General features: G+C 34.0%; 1 protein-coding gene across 1 annotated transcript in view; it reads right to left on the bottom strand.

Annotated features, from left to right (window-relative positions):
* PACRG (parkin coregulated) overlaps nt 1–22,518 on the bottom strand; it is a 225,944-nt gene that overhangs the window by 168,949 nt on the left and 34,477 nt on the right. Inside the window, exon 2 of the mRNA XM_018077466.1 lies at nt 8,440–8,574. Within this exon, the coding sequence (XP_017932955.1) occupies nt 8,440–8,574 (135 nt within the window). The remainder of the gene's footprint in view (nt 1–8,439; nt 8,575–22,518) is intronic.

Here is a 22,518-nt window from a genome sequence, read left to right as displayed (position 1 = left end):
GAGGGAGGAGCAATTTGGTTTTGTCCTACATGTCAATCTACCAATACCTAAAGCTTACAACATCACTTGTGTCCTCTGGGGTCCACAGTAATGTGAATTGTCTTTATCCAACTACTTAGCAAATCATTATCACATAGCTTCAGTCGACCTTTCTTTTCAATCTCTGCACTTTTCAGGAGCTATAAATCAGTTAACTTTCAAGCTCGATGAGATGGCATATGCCCTGGTTTGAAGAACAGATGGAGGCTTGGGGGAAAATTGTTTCTGCAGTCTTGCTACAAGCAGCACTGCTCCATAAAAGTGAACCATTCGCACTAATTTCTCACATAAATTATACAGGCAGGGGATACCAGCCCATTCAGCAGAAAATCTTTCATCTAGCTTTCAGAGGTCATTTAGCAAATTTAAATTAAAGTTATTTCTGATACATGGCTGGGTTTTCATTCCATACGCTTTCAGGAGATGGCAATTTACATCAAATAAAGGAATGACTTTAATTGTGTATTCAGAGAAAAAAGTAACAGGAAATTAACTGCCACAATATTACTGTTTTCTAGAATCCTGGGATAAGTTGCAACTATTAATTAGCCACAGAGGAATTAATGAATGAAATATGGTTGCTCTGTACTATAGGAATCAGGTAAACTTTTCAAGGCTGTTTTAGACTCCATCTCAACTGGAGTCCCCAGATGCAGCATTGATGTTTTCAAAAGAAAGGAGATCTCAGACATTTGTAGGAACACATCTTTTACTTTTTAAGGGAAACATAATATTCAGCTGTTAAACAAACGTGTCATAATTAAAAAAAATATGACGTTTTCTGAGCATGGAGAAAAGAGACATTTCATTAAATTCTTAAATTATAAATATGAAAGAAATGAAAAGGACTAGAGGACTGTACAAAACCTAACTCTAGAAAAAATTACATTTTTGTGAGCCACAAGTGGTAAGAAAGAAGAGATTGCATTGGGAAACCTCTAATACATAATGTCACATAACTCAGTGTTTCACCAGAAATATTAGCTTAAATGTAGAAACTAAAAACAACCAACAAGAATGTTGATAAGTTCTGAAATAGTTATACTGATTTTTATGGGATTTCATAAAAATATAGCGTTTTGCTCAGTGTTTTGCAGTAGTATTTTGATAAGATTCTTTTTTATTCTCTAACATCTCACATTTCTTCTAAGACCTGCAAAGACATCTCCTCTTCAGATGTGAAAAGGAACTTCACTTTATGACAGTAAAGTCATAATGATTTGTAAATTAGTATTAAAAGTAGTGAGCCCACAAAAACCGCATATTTCAGGGCCATAAATAAATAGAATAAATTCATTTGGAATTAGTGTTACTTAGTGGTGGGATCAAATCAGTGTAGAAATTTTAAACTTAAGAAACCTGTTGTTTCAATACTTTCTGTGACCATACGTATCACAGAATGGAAACTGGAAGCACCCAGAGTTACTCAACAACTTAAAAAATGTTGCCTTAATTGAAGGGTATTAGTTCGGTACCCTATTTCAGTTACAAATGAAAAATGGTTAAACTATATAAATAGTGATTTTTGAAAAAAAAAAAAAAACAAAAAAACCACAATAAAAAACCAAACCCTATTGAATATAAAATTTTCACATTGATAAATATAAATGTAATTAGATCCAAACTAACACTTTCTTAAATGTAAGAGAGAAATTTAAATCAGCAGTTATTAAAAGGATGATAATACATTCTAGAACCTTCATAACTTGGGATATTATCATAGAATCATATAATGGTTTGGGTTGTAAGGGACCTTAAAGATCATCTAGTTCCAAGACCCCTACCATGGGCAGAGACATCTTCAAAGCCCCATCCAGCCTGGCCTTGAACACTTTCAGGGATGGGGCATCCACAACTTCCCTGGGCAATCCGTTCCAGTGTCTCATCACCCACACAGTAAAGAATTTTTCCTAGTATTTAACCTAAACCTACACTAATGAAGACATTAAATAAAATATAAACCAACATCACTCTGTGCTGCACCCACTGTGCCTAAGCATGATACATGACCGCTTCTCTTTCTATGTAATATTTTAAAAAGCTTTCATTCTGCGTAACAACACTTCTGGGGGATTTACAAGTTTTCTTACAGTGTTCTCTAAATATCTTTTATTAAGAAGATATTAAATATAATTTAACAAAGAATGGAAGCAGAAAAAAATAGGTCTATATCTGAAAATAAGCTTTTAAAAAGTATTATTTTGCATAGGTAGGTTCTTCTCTTTCCTTTCAGATATCTGAGGCTGCAATTCCATGGGCAGCTAAACTAAACTAGCAGTTCATTGCTGTTGAAAGAAAAAAATTCTTCAACTCTGTCACATTCTTCACTGTACTTCACTACTATTTCTCTCTTCTTCACCAAGACACAGCATTAGCACCCATGGACAGTCTTGTAATCAAAGTTCTCAGGACGATGAACATTTTGCTAATCAAGAAAAAACATGCCTACCTTCTTTTCTGAGTTAGTAAGATAAATTTAGTCACAGAGGACTCTGATAAGTGTCAGTGCCAGTGTCAAGTATGCCTTAGAAATAGAGAGCAGAAGAGGTGAAGGAAAGTTAGACCTTCCCCTTATGATGGCAATAAGCTATTAAAACCCCTCAACTTCTTGAATTACATCTTGAATTACATGAATTGCAAGACAACAGTGTAATAATGGGGTCATTCTGCAGGGTAAATGAGCTCCCTCCAGTTAGTTTTAATTTGTTTGGGGATTTGAACTTTGGAAAGTGTTACCTAAGTTTACTTGATACTGCACAGAGAATAAGTTACAGTGTTTATTCATGTGGTTTAATGCCAAGACAATGTCACAAAAATGAAAAATACGAAGACATTACTTGAAAGCTTTGCAACAGAAAACTTGTCTCCCCTCCAACTATATTGGTCGATATAAAAAAAGTTGGTTTGATCTCACTTAAAACTTAACCCTCAAGCAAGAAAAAAGATGGCACCTCCAGGAAAAGAAACCCAAATTTAAAATTCAGTTATTTTAGAGAGAAAACCCCCAAACAAAGTCCAACATCCAAACGAATCAACAAAAACAAAACCAAAAAACACCACCAAAACAAACAAACAAACAAAAATATATTTCTTGGTATATAGGTAACAGCTTACTCATAGCAGTTGTGAATTCTATATAAACTAGTATACAGCACACTGATAAAACCAAGTGAAGAACAAGAGTTGCTAATAAAAATTGTAGTTCTGTGGCATGTTCCAATTATCTGTAGTCCCTACTACTAAAAGCAACCTTCAAGAGTCTGCATAAGGTAAAAAGTGTGCACACATTCCAAATTCATGATGTTAAAGGCAAACCACTTTTTTTCACTACTGCATTTATTTACTATCAGCAAGAAGTAATTTTGCTACTATAGCTTATACTAGTTCCTGAAAAAAAAATTAACTGCGTAGGAAAGAGGAGTTGAAGAGAAATTAAAATTAAAATGGTAAAAGTCACATCCTTAGTGAACACAGTTATTCTGGAAAAACAGCATAAACTCCAAAAGATAGAAATCATGTTCAATGCTGATATTTTGCTTGACAAGTTTGCATTTCTGAATTTGATTTTCATTTTTCTGGAATTGATAAAATTCTCTTGAAGAATGGAAGTTTCTTTTACCTCTGCATAATGGTTCTCATAATTAACTCCACTCCCTAAAAAATAATTTTTCAAACATTCTGATGACTTTCTGTGTGATACAGAGAGACTGCATTTCAAACACATTCTTAATAATTCAGAAATATTTTCTTAGTGTTATCAACTTTCTTAGTCAAAGGTTTAATTGCATTCTGACCTTTTTTAATTCAGTATCGTATATTTAAAAATGGAAGTGCTTTTCAGACCTGAACTATGAGCTTTTATTATTCATAGCTTGGTATAAGACTGTGCAAAAGACAGTATTACTACACTTTGAAAGAAAATTGTGATATACATAAGATGAAAAAAAAACTGTGGGAAAGTAGTCACAGAGCTTATAAATATTTTAACACATTATTTGCCAAAAAAGATTACTTTCTAATGTTATTTAACTCTAAATTAACAACAATTTGTGTTCCAAAGTTTCATGTTTGATACACATTTTCAAACCATACATTTATTATTCATTCTCTGCTAGTGGACAAAACCAAATGCTTCATATTTGGAAAGACCCTCATACATTTGTTAAATAACCAAAGGAATTGTTTATTTCTAGATTTCAAAAACTACTGCTTTATAAAAACAAAAAAGCATTATATATTTGCAGTAATTTTAAAGTACAGATATATAGAGACCTCTATGTACGATCACAGAGGAAGGATAAAAACAAAGGTCTCCAATTTGATATTAAAATATTACAGAGTATATGCCATTTAGCAAAGAATTCACCGACTGCTAGTACATCCCTGAATGGAGATGAAAAGTCTTGAATTAATTTTGTAATGATTTTTTCACTTTAATTGCAATAAAAACCAGAAAGTTGTGTACCGAGCTAGAAAAAAGGTCAGGGGTTTTTCATAGACATAATTAACAAATCATTGTCTATATTCACCTTTTGAAAATGACAAAAAGAAAACTTTTTTCCAGTTTTGAAAACAAAAATTGGGAACACCAAGACAATCATGTCTTCCTCTTTTAGAAATATATGTGATTATAGCCTCTAGTACCACATAATTTTAGCTTGGTATTATCAGAGTTTTTTTAATCCTTTTTCTTTTCCTCTGGATGCTATTCCTTAAAACCAGGTTTGATTTCCCATTCTTGTATATAATATATTGTAAACATATATTTTCATATATTTTCTTCCATTAGGTTGAAACAGGTGTATTTGAACTTTTAACAACAGTAAAACTTACCAATCAGAATTACAGAAATATTCTAAGAGATATCTGTCTAGACTTAAAAAAGAGACTTAACACAGAGCACACATCTTGCTATAATGGTGACATCCAATTTGCTTTGGTCTCTTTTTTTTTTTGAGAAAAAGCACCCAGGTAAACACCATAGTTTATCTGCACAGTTTAATCTTGTCTATGCTTAGGATTAAATTGGAGTAAAAATGTCTCTTTATAAATCTAGAAATTATTTTGGAAATAACTAAGCTAAACAACAAAAAAGTACTATTATTTCATAATTAAATATTCAACACATGCAATTATTCAGAAATAGTTCTGTGTTGTTCCTGAAATTTAAGTTTATATTTTATTTAGGTCTACAACCATAGTTATATGTAGTCAGCTCTTACAGGAAAGTAATCATGGGTTTAATTTAAAATTAGGGGTATGCAGAACTGTCACAATATCAAGGATCATTTGTGCATATTTTTTGGTACATATTAACACAATTCATGGATATTAAACCATTTTAGATTCTCCTGCTGTAGCTTAAAACTGACTGTATTCTGTCTGCAGAATTACAATAAAATGAACAAGAATTCAAAGTGTTTTCAAAAAAAACCTTTAATATCTGATAGTTATGTTTTGCTTCAGTAATTATAAAAAACAAAGAAGCAAATAAAAAACAGCAGTGTATTTTGCAGGAAAGAACAAAATCCTGTAGTATTTTCTTTTATCAGAAAAAATCAGGTTTCTGAGACTCTCTTGCATTTTCTCTCATGCACCACTTGGTAGACAAAATAACAAGAGTGAAATGAAGCATGATATACATAAGAACTAAACAGAGAAAAAAACCCCTCTCAAAATAAAATATTGATATTGTGCAATTATAGCAGGATTAAAATATCACTGTTATCATTTATTTCATCTGCAAATAAGTATAGTTCAGCCAACCTTTTACAGGACATTTTGCCAAGACACATTTCATTAGCAAAATATCTTTTCACTGTCATGAATTTAAGCAGTATTGAGTAAAATATATTTGCAAAAAAATTACTTATTTAATTAGATTTACAATTAAATATGATGAACTGATCAAAATTAGCCATTAGATTTCTATTGGATATGCATGTCCTAATAACAAGTGAAAAATATAAACCTTAATTTATCTATACCTTTAAATATTAGCTAGTGATGAACAACATTCTCACCCTTTTGCAGCACTGGGTAGCCTATAAGACTTTAGAAGCTATCTAATGTAATCTTTGAACTAGAAAACTCTCATTTGCCTGCTTCCTCTACTTAAACTGCACAACAGTCTATGATGGTTGCATGTCAAACTAAACAAAAATCTCAAGTAACTCTACTACTTCAGTATTGTTTTCTTAAGTACCTGCCACAGAACTCGGTCTGGATTGACTTTTGACTAAATCAAGTGGCATGGAATAAGGGAAATAAGGTTTGACCTGGCTGTGCTAATGTACGAATGGAATACTCTGCTACTGTGCTGCCTTCTCGAACTCATGCAGAAGTCCAATAATTTGTTTCAAAAGAAAGGAAATAGCAAAAAACCCCTGTTGCATGACACCTCAGTCCTACATTGCACTAGGTAAATGCCAGTGTTTTACTGTGGTAGGTGTACATTAGATCTGTAAGACTGCAAATGTTGTTAAGAATAAATACACACTGGATCTTTGACTAGAGACTGCCGTTGTGACTGTTTATGGTAGTACGTTTTCAAACAACTCAAACGGTCAGATAAAGGCATATAACACTTACTCTAGACACTCATCTATGGTTGGAAGGCTTGTAGATAACAAATTAGGAAGCTGGAAGAGACCCATAAGGATTATCGAATCCAACTCCTTGCTCCTCACAGAACTACCTAAATAATATGACTAAGAGCTTTGTCCAGAAACTGATAGGCTTGTTCCTGTGATCATTTCCCTGGGGAATCTGTTCCAGTGACACCCTCTCAGGGAAAAACCTTTTCCTAATGTACCATCTGAACTTCTTATATAGCTTCATTCCATTTCCTCATGTCCTAAGTCAACTAAGCAGTCACTAGCATCATCTAGTGGAATGCCAGTCCTTATGAGGGAAATACATGCATCAAAATGCCATTAAAATGAGGTAATTTTTCTGTACGTCTCAGTCTGATTTTGAGAAATTAGAAATTATAAAGCCTCAAGATAAAAACTAAATTGAGCAGATTTTTTTGCAGTTGCTTGAAGATCATCTTTGGGTGATCACCTGGTGATGAAAGATCAGAGTGCAGATCTGTCTGGTAAGCCTGTGAGTTTTAGTCCAGTAAGGGAATTTCTAGTGTTGCCTAAAGCCCAATTGCACTGGAATCTCATTTTGATCATAGGTAAAGTCTTGTTGGATAAAGATTCCCATTGGTGCAAGAAGTATTAATTGTTCCTTGTGCTGATTCAACACTGCTATATAGGCAACAAAATGGTAGCACAAATCTCTCTTCACTACTTCAATAAGTGAAAAAGCTACCTTAAAAATCTAGTTAATATCAAATATGGTACCACTTACCACACTGTAGGACTAATCCTGTTGGTTTCATTACAGGTAGAATCCATTATAAGATTGCAAAATCCCTTCTTTTAGTGTTGACTAACATAGCTATACATTTAAAATTGGTATCATGTTCTTGAAATGAACAATTTATAACATTCTACAAATCTGTTATACTTTGTTCATGCATATCGTGTTCATTTTCTGTAACTATCGCTGCTTCCAGCAAAATCTTATTGTAGTCCAATAAATAAGACAAAAAAATACAGTAATTCATGATAACCAAAATAATTAAATAGTAGGAGCAGGTTAAAGATCAGCATTCATTTTTTAAATTAAATTTAAAAGTCTGCGGTAGTTACTTAGAAGATTGGCAAGTTTTACAAATAACATCGCTAAGCCTTTTAGAGAGAAACACAGCTGCATTAGAATGGAGTCATTAGGCGATACATTTATTTTGAAGCCAATTAACCTTTTGTCAGAGAAATGTCGGAGCTGTAATGGTTTCAGCAGTGGAGGTCAGCCTGTAACAGAGGCACGTATGACAGCGATTACGCTGTCTGACATATGCTGTAGACCGAGTACAGCCGAGGAATGAGAATTTGCCTTAGTTTGTATTCTGCTCTGCATTTTCAGGGAGCAGGCAATCTTGACCTATCCATTTAGGTAATTAAAGCTTCTATTTGGAAGTGTCCTGCAGGAAGGTGAAATTTGTGGGAGATAAATGGCTGCTGCTCACTGTATCCAGCCACTTCCATCATTTGATGGACTGCCTGAAACAGGCTGCATTGCCAGGTCCTCATAAAAATAGAGATGAATTGGGCAGGAGACAATTCTCTAAGGCAAAGCAACTCTGTCATCTTCCTTTTTGCAGCATATAATTTAATTGTTAGCCAAGGCAGACAGCTGACTCAGGGGCCTTTCTCTAATGACTTTCCCACCATCTTCCATTTGCTAAGAAATTATTTCAGTGTATTTACTTGCAAGCTAACTTTGTTTGACAATGAGAGATGTCACTTCAATAAGCTCAGCTGCTGTCACAGCTGTGCCATGACTTACCTTCCAGGCGATTTTGTTTGCTATCGTATCATGTTCAACGGCAATTGGAAAGTCTCCTCTGTCATAAAACTTGCGAAATGCCGTGGGCTTTGCTGGTCTTTCTTTTTGTGATCCTGCAAGTGGGGGCCCTCTTACCTTAAAAAAAACCCCACAAACAAAACAAGAAAAAACCCCATAGTTTAGTGGTAATATATTTTTAGAAAAAGCCTAATTTACATGGCTTAAATAGAAATAGATATGAAAGAATAACACTGATCTCCGAAATTATAGTTTGCTTTCTTCTTTACATGTCACTTCATGTGTAAAGTACATTTTGCTAGTGATCTTCAGATTTTGTTAACTGGTTTTTTTGTTGCCAATTTCAGATTGTCCCATAAGAACTGATTATATTTCGAAGCAGATCTCTCCATTACCACAGCACTTTTAAGCAGGATAAAACACCATGAAGGTATTGACAGTCTGTAGTAGAAGTTGTTGGAAAATTAGGTATTTCTCCTTTTTATGTTTGCTTCTTTCTAGAAGTAATTTGATTTTATTTCCACCTAATACTATTGTTCACACCTTCCATTGTCTTTCCCTAGTCATTAGGTAATGAGATTAGGTGATCTCCTTTAGCAAATCCCTTCCCCAAATGCTATGGATTTGGCTTTGATATGACTCCCAGTCCTTCAGTATTTATGGCTGAAGCACTGGAAAGAATGAAGGTCTTCTCTCAGACCTCTCCCCTCTGCCTGTGAGGAAATTTGATTTAGCTCCACTTAGTTCCTTATCTGAGTTATTGCTGGTTTAGCATATTGCATAGGTTGAATGACAGTCCAATTCCAAAACGCTCACACTGGAATCTTTTTCTCAGACAAATATGGTAATAACAGCAACTAACAATTGACACTAAGATAACAGAATTTCAAGTACTTATAAGAAATCTATTGTCTAAGAAAATTAACAAAGCTAATCTCAAATGCTAAAAGAGTCTAAGAGAGTCTAAGAGTTAAACTAATCTCAAATGTCCTTGACAACTGATTCTTTCCTGAGAAACTCTATAGCTGTACATCTGGAATACAGACTTTCTACAGTTCTCTGCATATCTCTTTTGTCAAAAATGCTTTTATAACTTGCTACCTTTTATAATACAGAATGTGTAAGTTTCAAAAAAAGGTGAGAGCTTCAAGAATCATAAATAAGATCTAGTATTTTGTATTGTTCTATTTGTTTCTCTGTCTTCAGTGGCCCTTATATTAGTTTCTAGCAGTACAGACATTCAGCTTTCCAGTGAACAGAATGCAAACATGTAACATCCTTCGTTTCATTTCTGCTATTCTGTAATTTAACTCAGCTAACTACAGATCTAAATTTGATTTGGCACTTTTTTCCTCCAAAGTATTTTGACATCATTTTCCACTAGCTGAAGTAGAAGGGTCCGCTAGTGATAAAACTACACTGTATTTTCCTAAAAATAGCTTACATTAGTGTTGCTAAACTGTGACCTATTGTTGCATATTGCTGTCCCTGATAGATCATGTCCAGTGCAAATAGATTTGATATGCACAGCTGTAACTTTGCTTAGTAAATGCATCCTGCAGCAGTTGAGAGTAATACTCCAAGAAAAGCATTTCTATCCAATGCAAATAAAACTTATTCTTCTGCAGAGGAACAATTTTTTCTATGCCACTAGTCTAAGTACTTTCACTTGGTTTTTTGGTCTTTTGTTTGTTTGTTTGTTTTTTCATTTCAGAGAAGTCTATGAGTCACTGAGCATTTGAGGCCACTAGAAAAGCACTTCTGTTCTTTTTGTGTATTTTTCATACACAGGTCCTTCACACAGGCTTTAAAACTTTATTTTCTGTACAGAAGTCCCTGTTATATTAAATATTAACTTACATTATTGATAAAGAATATGTTGTCTTGACTACGAGATACAATCTGAATTATTTCTTTCAGCCTCTCATAATTAGAGGTTGTTAATGCAATCCCAAATTGCATCTTATCTGATACAAAATGTTTTATTCTTCCGACTTATGTTAGCAAATTTACTATGACCCTTTTCCTAAAGCAACTTTATGACTTTTCTAGAAAATATGCTTATGTCATTTCAACTTCTTCCAGTTCTTTATTCAGGAACAAAGATGCTAGAAGGACTAAAAGTACCTTGGTTATCAAACCCATTGTGCATTGTCCTTACAAGATGGTTAGAAACCCCATCTTAGGTAGTATGCCTACAATTCTCAAAAAAAAAAAAATCTCAAAAAAAGATATGGTAGAATTAGAAAAGGTTCAGAGAAAGATAATGACTGAGGGTATGGAATTGCTTTTACAAGAACAGAATAAACTGGGAAAATGATTACTAAGGAGGAATAAAATAAAGAACTATACAATCAAGACATTACAGAGAAAATGAATAAGGACAGATTTTCCACCATCTCCTTCAGTAAAAGCATGGGATATAAAAAAAATCTAGTCAGTAAGAAGTTTGCAACAAACAAAAGTAGTTACGTATTCATGCAGCAAACAGTGGATTTCTGGAACTCTTTGTCAAAAGTCAGTGTAGGAAATACTACAAGTTTCTGTACATTCAAGCTATGACTGGAAAAGCTGATGAAAAATAAATCTATTCAGGTTGACTAAATCCTTATTGTCAGTGATCAGAAATACCACTTCTATTTATATAATATTATCTTTTCACATGATACAGTCAGTCTGGTAGATCTACTAGCCTTACATTTAGTTTCTCATAGCCACATCACACTGGCATCTCATTGGTTACGTGATATACACTGATTAACTACTCCAGGAACTATCTTTTCCAGTTGATGAGCTCTATGCTAATAACATAATTTCTTGTCATTAGTTTTAAGTGCATTATGTTGTACTTTGTACTAATATATTTAATTTCATTTCTATTATACCAATTCTCAAGGGCTTCCACTTCTATCTGTGTGACACTATGATCTTCATCTGTTTTAATATGAACTCCAAACATTATGTCAACTCTAAATTTCATTATACAATCATGATTTTTTTAAATGAAAATATTAAATAAGGTTAGCCTTAAAACCACTTCTTAGAAGTTCCATTAGTAACTTTTATCTATCATCATTTCCCTAATTTCAATATTACATATAATTATTGTCTCCATTTCATGGACTTTCTTACCCATCTAACACATCTTATACTATATGACTACTGAAGCAGTATGTATAGCTAGAGAAATAGTAGCATAACACATGCTTGAAAATAGTCTTAAGAAAGACATATTGTTTTCCCCTTTGTCTTTAAGATGCTTTTCTTGTCAGATTGGTCTGCAATAGGCATAGAGACCTTTAAATACCAGGAAGAGCAACTGACTTCAAAGGAATGAAATTATCTACACAGGAATGAGACTAACATCTGTCTAGAAGAAAGAAATATCAGTGATCAGGAAGACAGTGGCACTGTCCCTGCATTGAAGATATGGTATCTTGCATGACTGAAGAGTACTGTTGCTCTGCTTTAAGTTTATTCCATGGAGACAACTTGTTCCTTTTACTGGCATCTGAGACATTCACTAGAGTGACTGCATTAAGCTAGTACTGTTTACCTTTTGCAAACAGTTTCTTTTCTGTTCTATCTTGATTACTAAGGAGACCACCACTATCATATTTGGTACTCTGAGCACTGTTCTCTAATGCATAGTCTGTCTGAGGAAAAGTTTATGTGTACAATTTTCTCTCTCTCTTTTTTTTTTTTTTTTTAATTCCTGATCCTGATGTATTTTGGTTTATGTATTTATTTTCCTGTACTTAGATTTTAAGTAGCCCATTTTGAGACCAGACTTCTTTTTGTTTTCTCTTTGCAGCCTATCACAATACAGGACTGCCAGTCTTGAATTCAGATTAATTGCTATTAGAAAGTAATAAAAAACGTAGCAGTTAAATTCTGGAATAGAGTATCCAGAGTGAGAAGCTGTCTCAAAAGCGCTAGGCCAGTCAAGTTCTCCAGAAAACAAAGTCAAATTTACTTCTTTTTTGCTTTTCTTACAGAAGATATATTTCTCACAGTAGAAAACTGTTGAACAGTCTCTCCTAACAGCTGAATGATGGTTCTTAAAAGATCTTTTCTTCATGGAGATTTATTAATTCTCCATGTACAACTCAGTAGGACTTTCCTAGCAGTAATGTGACAGTTTCTGAAGACAAAACTAGTCCCTAATTTCCAAATGTAGAAGCCAGAGGGATAATACCTACTGATCTGGTGAGAGATGAAGCAATCTTATTTACCAAGCTGCTTCCATAAAATGTACTATTCAAAATCTTAAAGAAATGTTACAGGGCAAGACTATGTATGATTTCACTGGCTCACTAGGGAGCAGTTGCAAAGGGAGTTCCTAGAGGCTGGTATTGGGTTTGATACTGTTCAACATCTCTATAACGGATGTGGATGAAAGAACTGAATGCTTGCTTTGAAAATTTGTGGATCATACCAAACTGAAAGGAGAAGAAACAGCCATCATGCAGACAGGCCTTCACAAATTAGAAGACCAGTCCAACAAGATTTGCATAAATGTAATGTCTTGCACATGAGATCGAAAAATTCCAAACAGCAGTACAAGCTGGGTGGGATCTGAATAGCTGGGCTGTAGCTTTGCTGAAAGGGACCTGGGGATTCTCATGGCAAGCACTGAACTTGAGCTAGCAGTCTTTGCAGCAATGAATGCAGAATGAGCCCTGGATTGTATCAATAAGGGCACATCTGGAATATTGTGTCCAGTTCTAGTCCTACCAGTCTATGTCTAGCAGAGGACCGTGAAGAACATTAGGAGTCTGGAGACCTTGACAGAAGGTTCGAGAAATTGGATGTGTTTAGTCTAGGCTTAGGGGAGGATCTAACCACAGTCTTCTAATACCCAGAAGATATAGAGAAGATGGATGTATATTGTCTTCAGAAGGATGCACAGAGCAAGAGGCAATGAGTGCAAATTACTTCAAGAGAAATTGTGTCTGGATACAACAGAAGAACCGTCAGACAAAAAGAAAACACTGGAATAGGTTGCTCAGAGAAGTGGTGGAATCTCCTTGAAAATATTTGATTTGGCCTGGCAAGGATCTGAAAAAGACAAATTAATGACCCAGCTGTCAACGGAGACCTGAACTAGATGATCTCTATAAGTTTCTCTCAGCTGAGGCTCCTCTGTGATTTTATGTTGACAAGTGAAATACACAAAAAGTAATCACACAATGCTTTCCTATGTGATAATGAGCTTTGTCTTCTTACATTTCATATTATTGTAATTACTGACAAAAAGGTCATTCTGAAAGTATTCAATTTATTGGAAAAACAGTAAAAAATACTATCTTCTTCAACCTAACAAAAATATTTTGTTGCAAAATAACTAGAAAGATTAAAATTAGTGTTCCAGTTAATTAAAGGCTAATATTCATGATGGCAAAGTATATGAAGCAATAAACAACTTCTGAGGTTTGTTAAATGCCAAAAAGAAGTTGAAGAGTTTGATAATTGCAAAAATAATTTATTGTAATTCTATGCCATTGAACTATGTGACAAGATAAAAGATACAAGCCATTAAGCAAAAAAACCAGAGAAAGACCATATTTCTTTCATTGACTCACAGGCATTTAAAATCATTGTATGAGGTTGCATTCTTAGATTTTTCAGTGATGGCACATTAGGAAACTAACTAAAAAAAATTATTTGAAGCCGGGTTTAAACAGTTATTGTTTGAAGACTGAATTTTCTACATACTCTAACTGAATGCCAAACTCTATGCATACTCAGGGACCTAAACACTTGCCTGCATAAGACAACTGGTGATCTTCGTGAAAACTAACACTAACTTAAAGCAGTTTAAGCCAGACAGAAATTGGATCGTTGTTATATAACAAAAATTAATATAAAAAAAAAGACAAGTGACATTGTAATCAAATTTAACGGTTAAAGACACATCTTTAATTGATTAACCCAGGTTAATGCATTTAGGTGACAACTGGGAGGAAAGAAATAATTTCCATTTTTTTGTTTCCCAAGATCTGTACAGGAAGACTGGAAACCAACCTGAGCCTTTTACATTTTTTCCTCACAAAAAATATTTCATTAAATTTATTTGTGAAGCTATAGGGATCAGGCATTACATGACCACTCAACTGTCTTACCTAAAAAATGCAGTCTTCCTTGAAAATATAATGCTATATTATCACCTTGAAGAATGAAATTTTCAGAAATAAAATCATGAATTCTCATTCTTTGTATTCAAACTGAAAAATGTATGTGTATAAAACTGCACTGTATCCACAGAATGGAGTCTACTAATGTGTGCTGCTTTCTCAGGGCAACGTAAAGGTTACGGCATCAAGGAACTATTTGTGTAACCACTGACATGGTCTTGGTCTCATCCTTCTCTTGTTAAACTTGGTTAATGCAGCATAGTCCAACTGGCAATCCACTTATTTCCCCATAGGAAAGATAACCATTCATTTCCTTGGGTACAGGAACCAGAAGCTGCTGCCAAATCCTAATGTAAACCTCAAGCAAAATGCAAGATTTATTAAATAAGTCAAATAAATTACACTCTGCAATGAAGAAATACTGAAGATAGCAGGAATAACGGCCAAATAATACATCTAGCACGTGTTGACACACAAAGCTTTACTAGAACCATCAACCACAAGGTCCTTATCCACAGAGTGTGATAGAGCTCTTACTCTGGGGGAACAGGCATCAGCACAACACTGCCTTGTTAGAACTCATGCCCGGAGAGCAAGTCTAGGTGCAAAAGCTGTGATCCACAGTTTGTGGTTCTGGAGTTAGCACACACATAAGGACCTTACATGTTTCTATACTTGTAACACAGACAAGCCCATCATCAAGACAATCAATCATGCACAAAAAAAATCAAGATTTTGGCAGTTACCTAACAACTAAACAGAACAGTACCATGATAATAGTATTTGATGATACATCCACAGATTTTCATGGTAGTAGTAAAGAACTGGAAACACAAATCTTGGCAGAATCTGAACCAGGCATCCCCAAGAGTGTCTACTCTGACTGGCAATAAGCAACAAAAACTGTACTGCTTAACTGACTGATCCTAATTTGATTAAACTAACATAGGTGATTAATACATTCTACAATCATGTTTTTGCTATGCAGACATACCGAAAATTGAGTGAGAAACTTCAAATGACAGGAGAGGCACAGTAAGATGTCCCAATAGGTACTCCTGAGTTCCACATTAATTCCTTTTATTTAGTATCAGTATTACAAGCATTCAATATCAAAAGAACAAGATCCATCAACATGTATCAGACAAAAGCTTTTTATGTTCAAAAGGAAACAGGGAGATAGTTCTTCACATGTGCCACTCTTGATATGCTTTAAATGGTGCCACATCTAATGCTTAAAAGCTGCTTCTGGAGCTACTGCCCAAATCTGGACAACAGATCAAAGCCCATCTCATAGCTTCAACAGTCAGAATTAGAGAAATCAATTTTTAGACCCCCCAAATTAAACTACTGATAGGTCAGCAAACATTACAAATGCTTCTAAAGCACTAGAACTTGAAAGAAAAATCAGACACGTGATTTTGTACAAAGATACTGTATCTTGTTATTGCCTTGAGACACTACTGAAAGTAAGTCATAAGCTGCATGCAGAATTACTCTATTTCATCACCTCAGAAATGTTATTTTTGATTGAGGAAAAGATAAGCTATTTTGATAAGACAGATGTGACTATGTTACAAACTGCTCTACAGCACTTTGTTCTTGGAAGGTCCTTCATCTCTTATTCTCTGCTGGAATATAGTGTAACTATTTCATATAATTTAGATTTCTCTCCTGATGCTTGCTGAGCAATTTCCTTTGATGCAAAGGGAGAAAAGTGACAACTGCTAATATATTTCTCTGCTAATATATTTCTTTCCTTCTTCCAGTCCAGATGAATACAGTCTTGCTTTGTTAGTTCCACAGAGCTTTCCAGTGCCTCAGTTGCACTAAATCTGGAAGCCTTCTAAATTTTTCCTCATTGTGGAAATCTTTACATCTGTAGTTTAATGTTTAAGAAAATATAAATTCACCGTGAGTTCATTTGTATTCATTTTTCAGTTGGGATCACAAGTAAGCTTCTGAAGTGACATCCAAATACAGTTCCTATCATGAAGCAGTTTCTAAGTGAATAAACTGGTCTCCTTTCAGACAACAGTCAGTCTGAATAAGGAAAACTGAATCCCTGAAATGTGTAAAACATCATATCCTCAGCATGAGCTTTTTTCCTTTGGTGATCCTCTCCTATTGGCCTGCAGTGCTCCCTGATGTAGAAGCAACCACAGTATGCTTTATGGCTGCATATGTATTTTTGAATGCCAAATCTACACACTGCAAGTAGATCAGAATTTAGGACATGATGCAGTAGGTATTCCACTGTATGGAAGGGGTTTTTTTACTTTCTCTTGATGTTAATATTGGTTAATAAAGGTATTTATTAGCCTGCTAAGATATCTGTCCTCTTTTAAGGGACAAGTGATCAATGGATTTATTTGATGTCAAACTCAAATCATTCCCTCACAAGAGGAACACTAGAAGGAAACAAATAGTTATTTAGTTCAACTTGCATGCAGCTGGAAAGGTTTTAACAATCTCTGTCTGCTTTGCGTAGCAGTAAACAAAATCTCCCAAGGAGAGCTAAAATTTTCCTTGGTGAAAAAGTCAAGTTTGTCTCCTATCAGAAGTCAAAATCATAGGATGCAAGTGAAAAGGATCTCTCACAGAGTATGTCTTCACAGATACTGACAGCAGCTAGGTTGTAATTGTAGAGGGACAGATGTACCTTACATAGGTCATAATCCTATTACTTTCACAATTTTGTTACTTGAAATGCTTTTCATATTTGAAAATACAGGATTAATCACTTTCTGTGGTAACTGATATTCTCCAAATATTTTTTTTCAATCTCCATAACTACCTAGACTGTTTGCATACTTTTTCTTTGAAATATAATTTTTCATGTCCGAAAATGTGGTGATAAAATTTTATTATGTTGATGTTAATAATTTCAGCACAGCTAGAAGATATACTGTCTGTTATTGAAGTCCACTAAATCTGCACAGAAGTATATTCATCTGGACTAGAACATATGAAATATTTAAACAAAAAACTTTTTACTTTCTGGGTTCCTATTACCATTTGTATTTATTGAATATAGCTATTCCCAATACTGGAGCTCTTAGGCAGCATCTTTAATCCAGACAGCATTGTTACTGTGGGCTAAATTAATCTGTCCCATATTCAGGGCAATGAGAACTCTGCAGTCTCTTTAAGGTCTGGAATATATGGGGAACCCTCTTACTAACTTCAAAAAGAATTCTTACTGTGAAGTGTCTTCTTCATACTTGTTAGTTTGGCAATCACATGTTGATATTTGTTAATCTTCAATGATGAATTTAAAGTCTATCCAGTATGAAGGCCTATGCTTTTCTTTAAGAATTGCTCCATTTATGTGTGCTATGACTTAAGTCGATTTAATCACCCTTTGCCTTAAGACCTTTCCTGAAGGCTCCTTGTTCTGGTTTGGTTTTTTTTTCCTCTGAAATTGCTAAATTTTCTTCAGAGCTATCTGGAAGTAATGTACTGTGAATTCTACCATCATTCTTTAAAAGATTATTCGGGAAGGAGTTGATAATAACTGTTTGGACATCATCTCAGGTGTATAGTGAAGTACAGTTAAATTAACTCTTCTTATTGAATGTTTAAGTCTCCCCTCCTTTCTTTACTCTTATTATTGTTTTTTGTGATCCATTATTTCTGTCATGTTACTAAAAATGTCTTAGAATATTACAAATCTCTCACTTTTCAGTAAGCTGGCTGGTTTCAGAAGAGAGTACTGACAGTGTTTTGGGGGCTTTTTATGCCATTTTGAAAAGAAGTCTGATACCCAGATTCTTTTTAGAATTGTCATAATTCTCTGACACAGGCAGTCCAACTGCTTCAGTTGTAATTTCCTCAGTTTTTTTCCATGTAAGATAATTAGACCTTAAAATATCACAATTTGCTAGCTTTCCTGTTTTATATATTTATGTGATTATAGATTCAGCTAGGCATCATTTTTTCATTATTGCACACAACTTTTATTCCATCTAGACTTGAAGTAACACAGAAGATTGACCTAAGTTTTTCTATGGTTCATAGTATTCTTCTCAGGGAGGTATTTTTGCACAGGAAGACATATTCTATCTAGCCAGTCAATACATGGTTTTTGAAAAGTTTTAGAGATCTTTTCACTCTTTGCACTCCAAGCATCTCCACAGTGGATGTAGAGCTTTTCTCCTTATCCTCCAGCAAATATTACCAACTATGTATTTTCTTTTCCTCATCATGATTATTTCCTCTTCTTCTACTCTTCATCATCTCAGGAGCAGATCTGCTAAAGTGATGACAGGAGCAGAATCTAACCTCCCCCAGTTTTGAGTCTACCAGGAAGCATGAAGATACTTATGGGTGAAAGTCAAAGGACAGAAACAGGTTACCTTCATGTAATTTACTAGCAAAGTAGCCTTAACTACCTACACAGTGAACATATAAAACTTAATGACAATTTTCATTTCTTGGATATTTGAAGATTCTCAAAAATTAATAAGGATCTTTTTTACTTCGGAGAAACTGAAAGTCATGCACAATGTGCAGAATATAAGTTGTTCATTTAGATGTTATACCGTTTCTCAGTCAAATTATGTCAAATTCACCCCATTTTCTTGCATTGTAACATACACATTTATACTCAGTTCAGACTGACATCTCCAATTTACTGTGTACAGGCTCCTTACACAATAAATGGTCTCATTCTGGCAGAAAACGGAGCATGTCCTATCCATAGGACTACATGGAATTGGGATGCTTTTTTCCCTAGCATCTGATGTAGTTTTATATGGCACAACTTGAGGCTGTTTCCTCTTGTCCTACCGCTTATTACTTGGGAGAAAAGACCTCCACCTCACTACCACCTCCTTTCAGGTTGTTGTAGAGAGCAATAAGGTCTTCCTTAAGTCTCCTTTTCTCCAGTCTAAACAACCCCAGCTCCTGCTGCTGCTTTTTAATTTTACTGATTATAAACATGTAGCTCAATTTTTCTATCCTTTTTTTCATATTCTCTAGAAACTTGCATGGAAATGGTTTCTAATAAGAAGGTGTACGAACAACATTTACATTTCTGGGACACCTTCTTTCTGTGAAAAAGAGCTCTAGTCCAATGAAAAATTATTTCCTACCCATCTGACTAACAAGAGCACTCTTGGTGTGATTATTGTAAACAGTGAAAATATCCAGTTGATCATATATGGCATTTTGAATTTTATATGCCCAAGTACTTGCAATCTCACATTTTATTTTCCAGTATGAAACAGCCATAGTCTTAAGGTACTCTTTGAAGTCTTGAGTATAGTATTTCTACCCTGAATTGTCTTTTTTTTTCAAAAGAGAAGATGGTCTTCCAACAGATGACTTAGATGGATTGAAGAGACTACTTAGAAGGTTCACCTTATTGAAACTGTGTATTATTATAAACCAAATATTTGCATTAAAAATTCATTGCCAAATTGCTGAAAATATTGACACAACAAATCAGTATAATAAGATTGAGGGAATTTAGATAGTCTCATAAAAATTTTTTGAATATTAGAAGGTAAATTCATTTTAACTCATTCAGCGAATTACTGGCTATGAATTATTTCCTTTTTTCCTGATAAAAAATGAGGCTCTAAAGTTTCCGGTTTATGTAATCAGTCACCTTTTGCTTTATATTTATCAGCAAAGAATACTTTCAGCTAGTAATAACACAAGAAAGAAACTAATCATATGGTTACTTCAAAAATCTCAGCAAAAGATGCATAGGATTAGACAGTGCTGACACAAAAAGAAACTGCAAAGATGCACAGGTAGAGAAGGCATTCAGAAAAAAATAATTCCCAAAATTAAGCCAGATTGTAACTGGCATAATAAAAACATTGATGTCAGACACTGGAGTTTGCAATAATGAACAGACTTAGAGAGGATTAAAGAGGCTATTAGAGATTATCAAACTAATCACGGCTGATATTGGCACAAATCAGATATCAGATGACATATATTAAAATCTTTAGATATGTCTTCTTTAGAATGATGAAATCCTAATATCTCAAAAAATAAACACAAAAAAGTATAAACAGAAAAAAAAGAGTATTTTGAAAAACTAGTGATTTCAATAATTGCTCCTCTGTGCAATATGTGAACATAAATACCAAATGCTCCCAAATATTTATTTTAATCTTTCACATATAGCAATTAATTTTTAACACTGCTATAGGAATGAGAAAGTCATTCAAAATAAGAAACTTACTTAGCATATTATATACACTAGAGCAAATTCTCCATTACTTTTTGAAGAGTAAAATTTTAAAAGATATCTTTAGTGTAACATAGACAAGACAACAGTACAGGAACTGAACATGATATAAGATAATACACTCTTCAGAAAACTTCCACAGTATCCTGACTTAACTCTTAATTTATTGCCTAGCAATAAGTAATGTCACACTCTACTATCAATAAATTGCAATGATGTAAAAAATCTCTCAATCTCAAAATGGAAAAAACCACCTAAAATTAAAGGAAAAAAAACACATTTCTCACCTTTCCTCTGTCACCAAACCAGAACAGAGAGACTGTCAATCAATATATGTAAATCAGTAAGCAGATGAAAAACTCATAAGGATTCTGTTTGTCTGAATAGTTCTTTGAGTATTCTGAAAGTACGCAGCCAGAGCTGATAATTTTTCTAAATATGTTTTGTAAATCCTATGGATACCTCATAGGAAAAAACATACAGTTAGCCAATAGGTTTGTAAAAAGCCAATGCCAAGAAAATATGTTTCTGTGCACAATTATCTGTTGACTTTGCCAGTTTCAACAGTAAGAAGAAAAAAAGAGAATGCACTCATGAAGCTATAGGTTCTGTGAAGATCAAAACCATGTTGAGTAACTGCATAGTGAATTCTAAAAAACCAAAATTAGACCAATGACATAGTTAGATGACAGATAAGACTTGTTTTCAAAAATACTGAAACTGCTGACATCCAAAATCCAGTGACAAAATAACTTTTGGTCAAATGAAGTTCAGTTTTCTTGAAAGTGATGCACAAAGAAATTACTCCTCAGCAACTTTAATTATGTATTTGCGTATTTTTTTCCCACTTGTTTTCTCTTTTAGCCCTGAAAGAGAAGTGTTATTATCCATGATGTCAATCTATAAACTGGATTAGACAAAATAAAACTGCAGACAAATGGAATGAGAATAAAATAGTCTCACATAAGGACAAAGACTAAATACCATTGTCACTTACCTGTATGAATGAATCTCATCAGAACAGCTGATGAACTACATAATCTTTTCATGCATGATCTTATTTTGGCTGATAACACAGAATCTAGTTTTCACAACTATTCAAAGTACTGTTTCGTAATTCTTATTTTAGTCTTTCTTAAGAATTGCCTTATCTAAAAAACTTCAAACATTTAATCAAAATGGAAATAGAATCTCTTACCAATTACCACTGTGATAAATGTATTTCCATAACATTTCTGTAGTTTTCTGAGAATATTCTTCCAGAATATTCCTCCTTGCTCTGTAGTCGTCTGCTTCAGTGAAGTAATTATCTTCAAATCAATAAATACCAATAGATAGAAATATCAATATTTCTATCATGTGCATAAGATACATTTAAGATTTTAAATGTATATAAAATAACCTTCAGCTTCTCATTTCGAATTGTGTTGTACAATGCCATCAGGAGATCCTGCACTTTTACTATGGCTTCCAGTGATAGTGTGAGATGAATTTGCAATAACACCATTAAGAATAGTAAAGTAACGAATATGTATCAAAGATTCAGAAGCTATACAGATAAGCAGTCTCAGAAAACAAAGAAGTCACCCTTTCCCTGGCTTTCTTTGCTTTTACTTACAGGAAGAAACTGATCCAGAAGGGAAGTGTTAGTGAAGTTTTATGTAGTATAACACCTTAACAATTCTGTATGCTAAGGAATAAACTCAGAACCTTGAC

Source organism: Manacus vitellinus, unplaced genomic scaffold, assembly GCF_001715985.3.
Source record: "Manacus vitellinus isolate BGI_N305 unplaced genomic scaffold, ASM171598v3 scaffold_37_pilon, whole genome shotgun sequence".
NCBI lineage: Eukaryota > Metazoa > Chordata > Aves > Passeriformes > Pipridae > Manacus > Manacus vitellinus.
The sequence above is the reverse complement of the archived record's forward strand: the minus strand, read 5'-3'. Positions and strand labels throughout refer to the sequence as shown.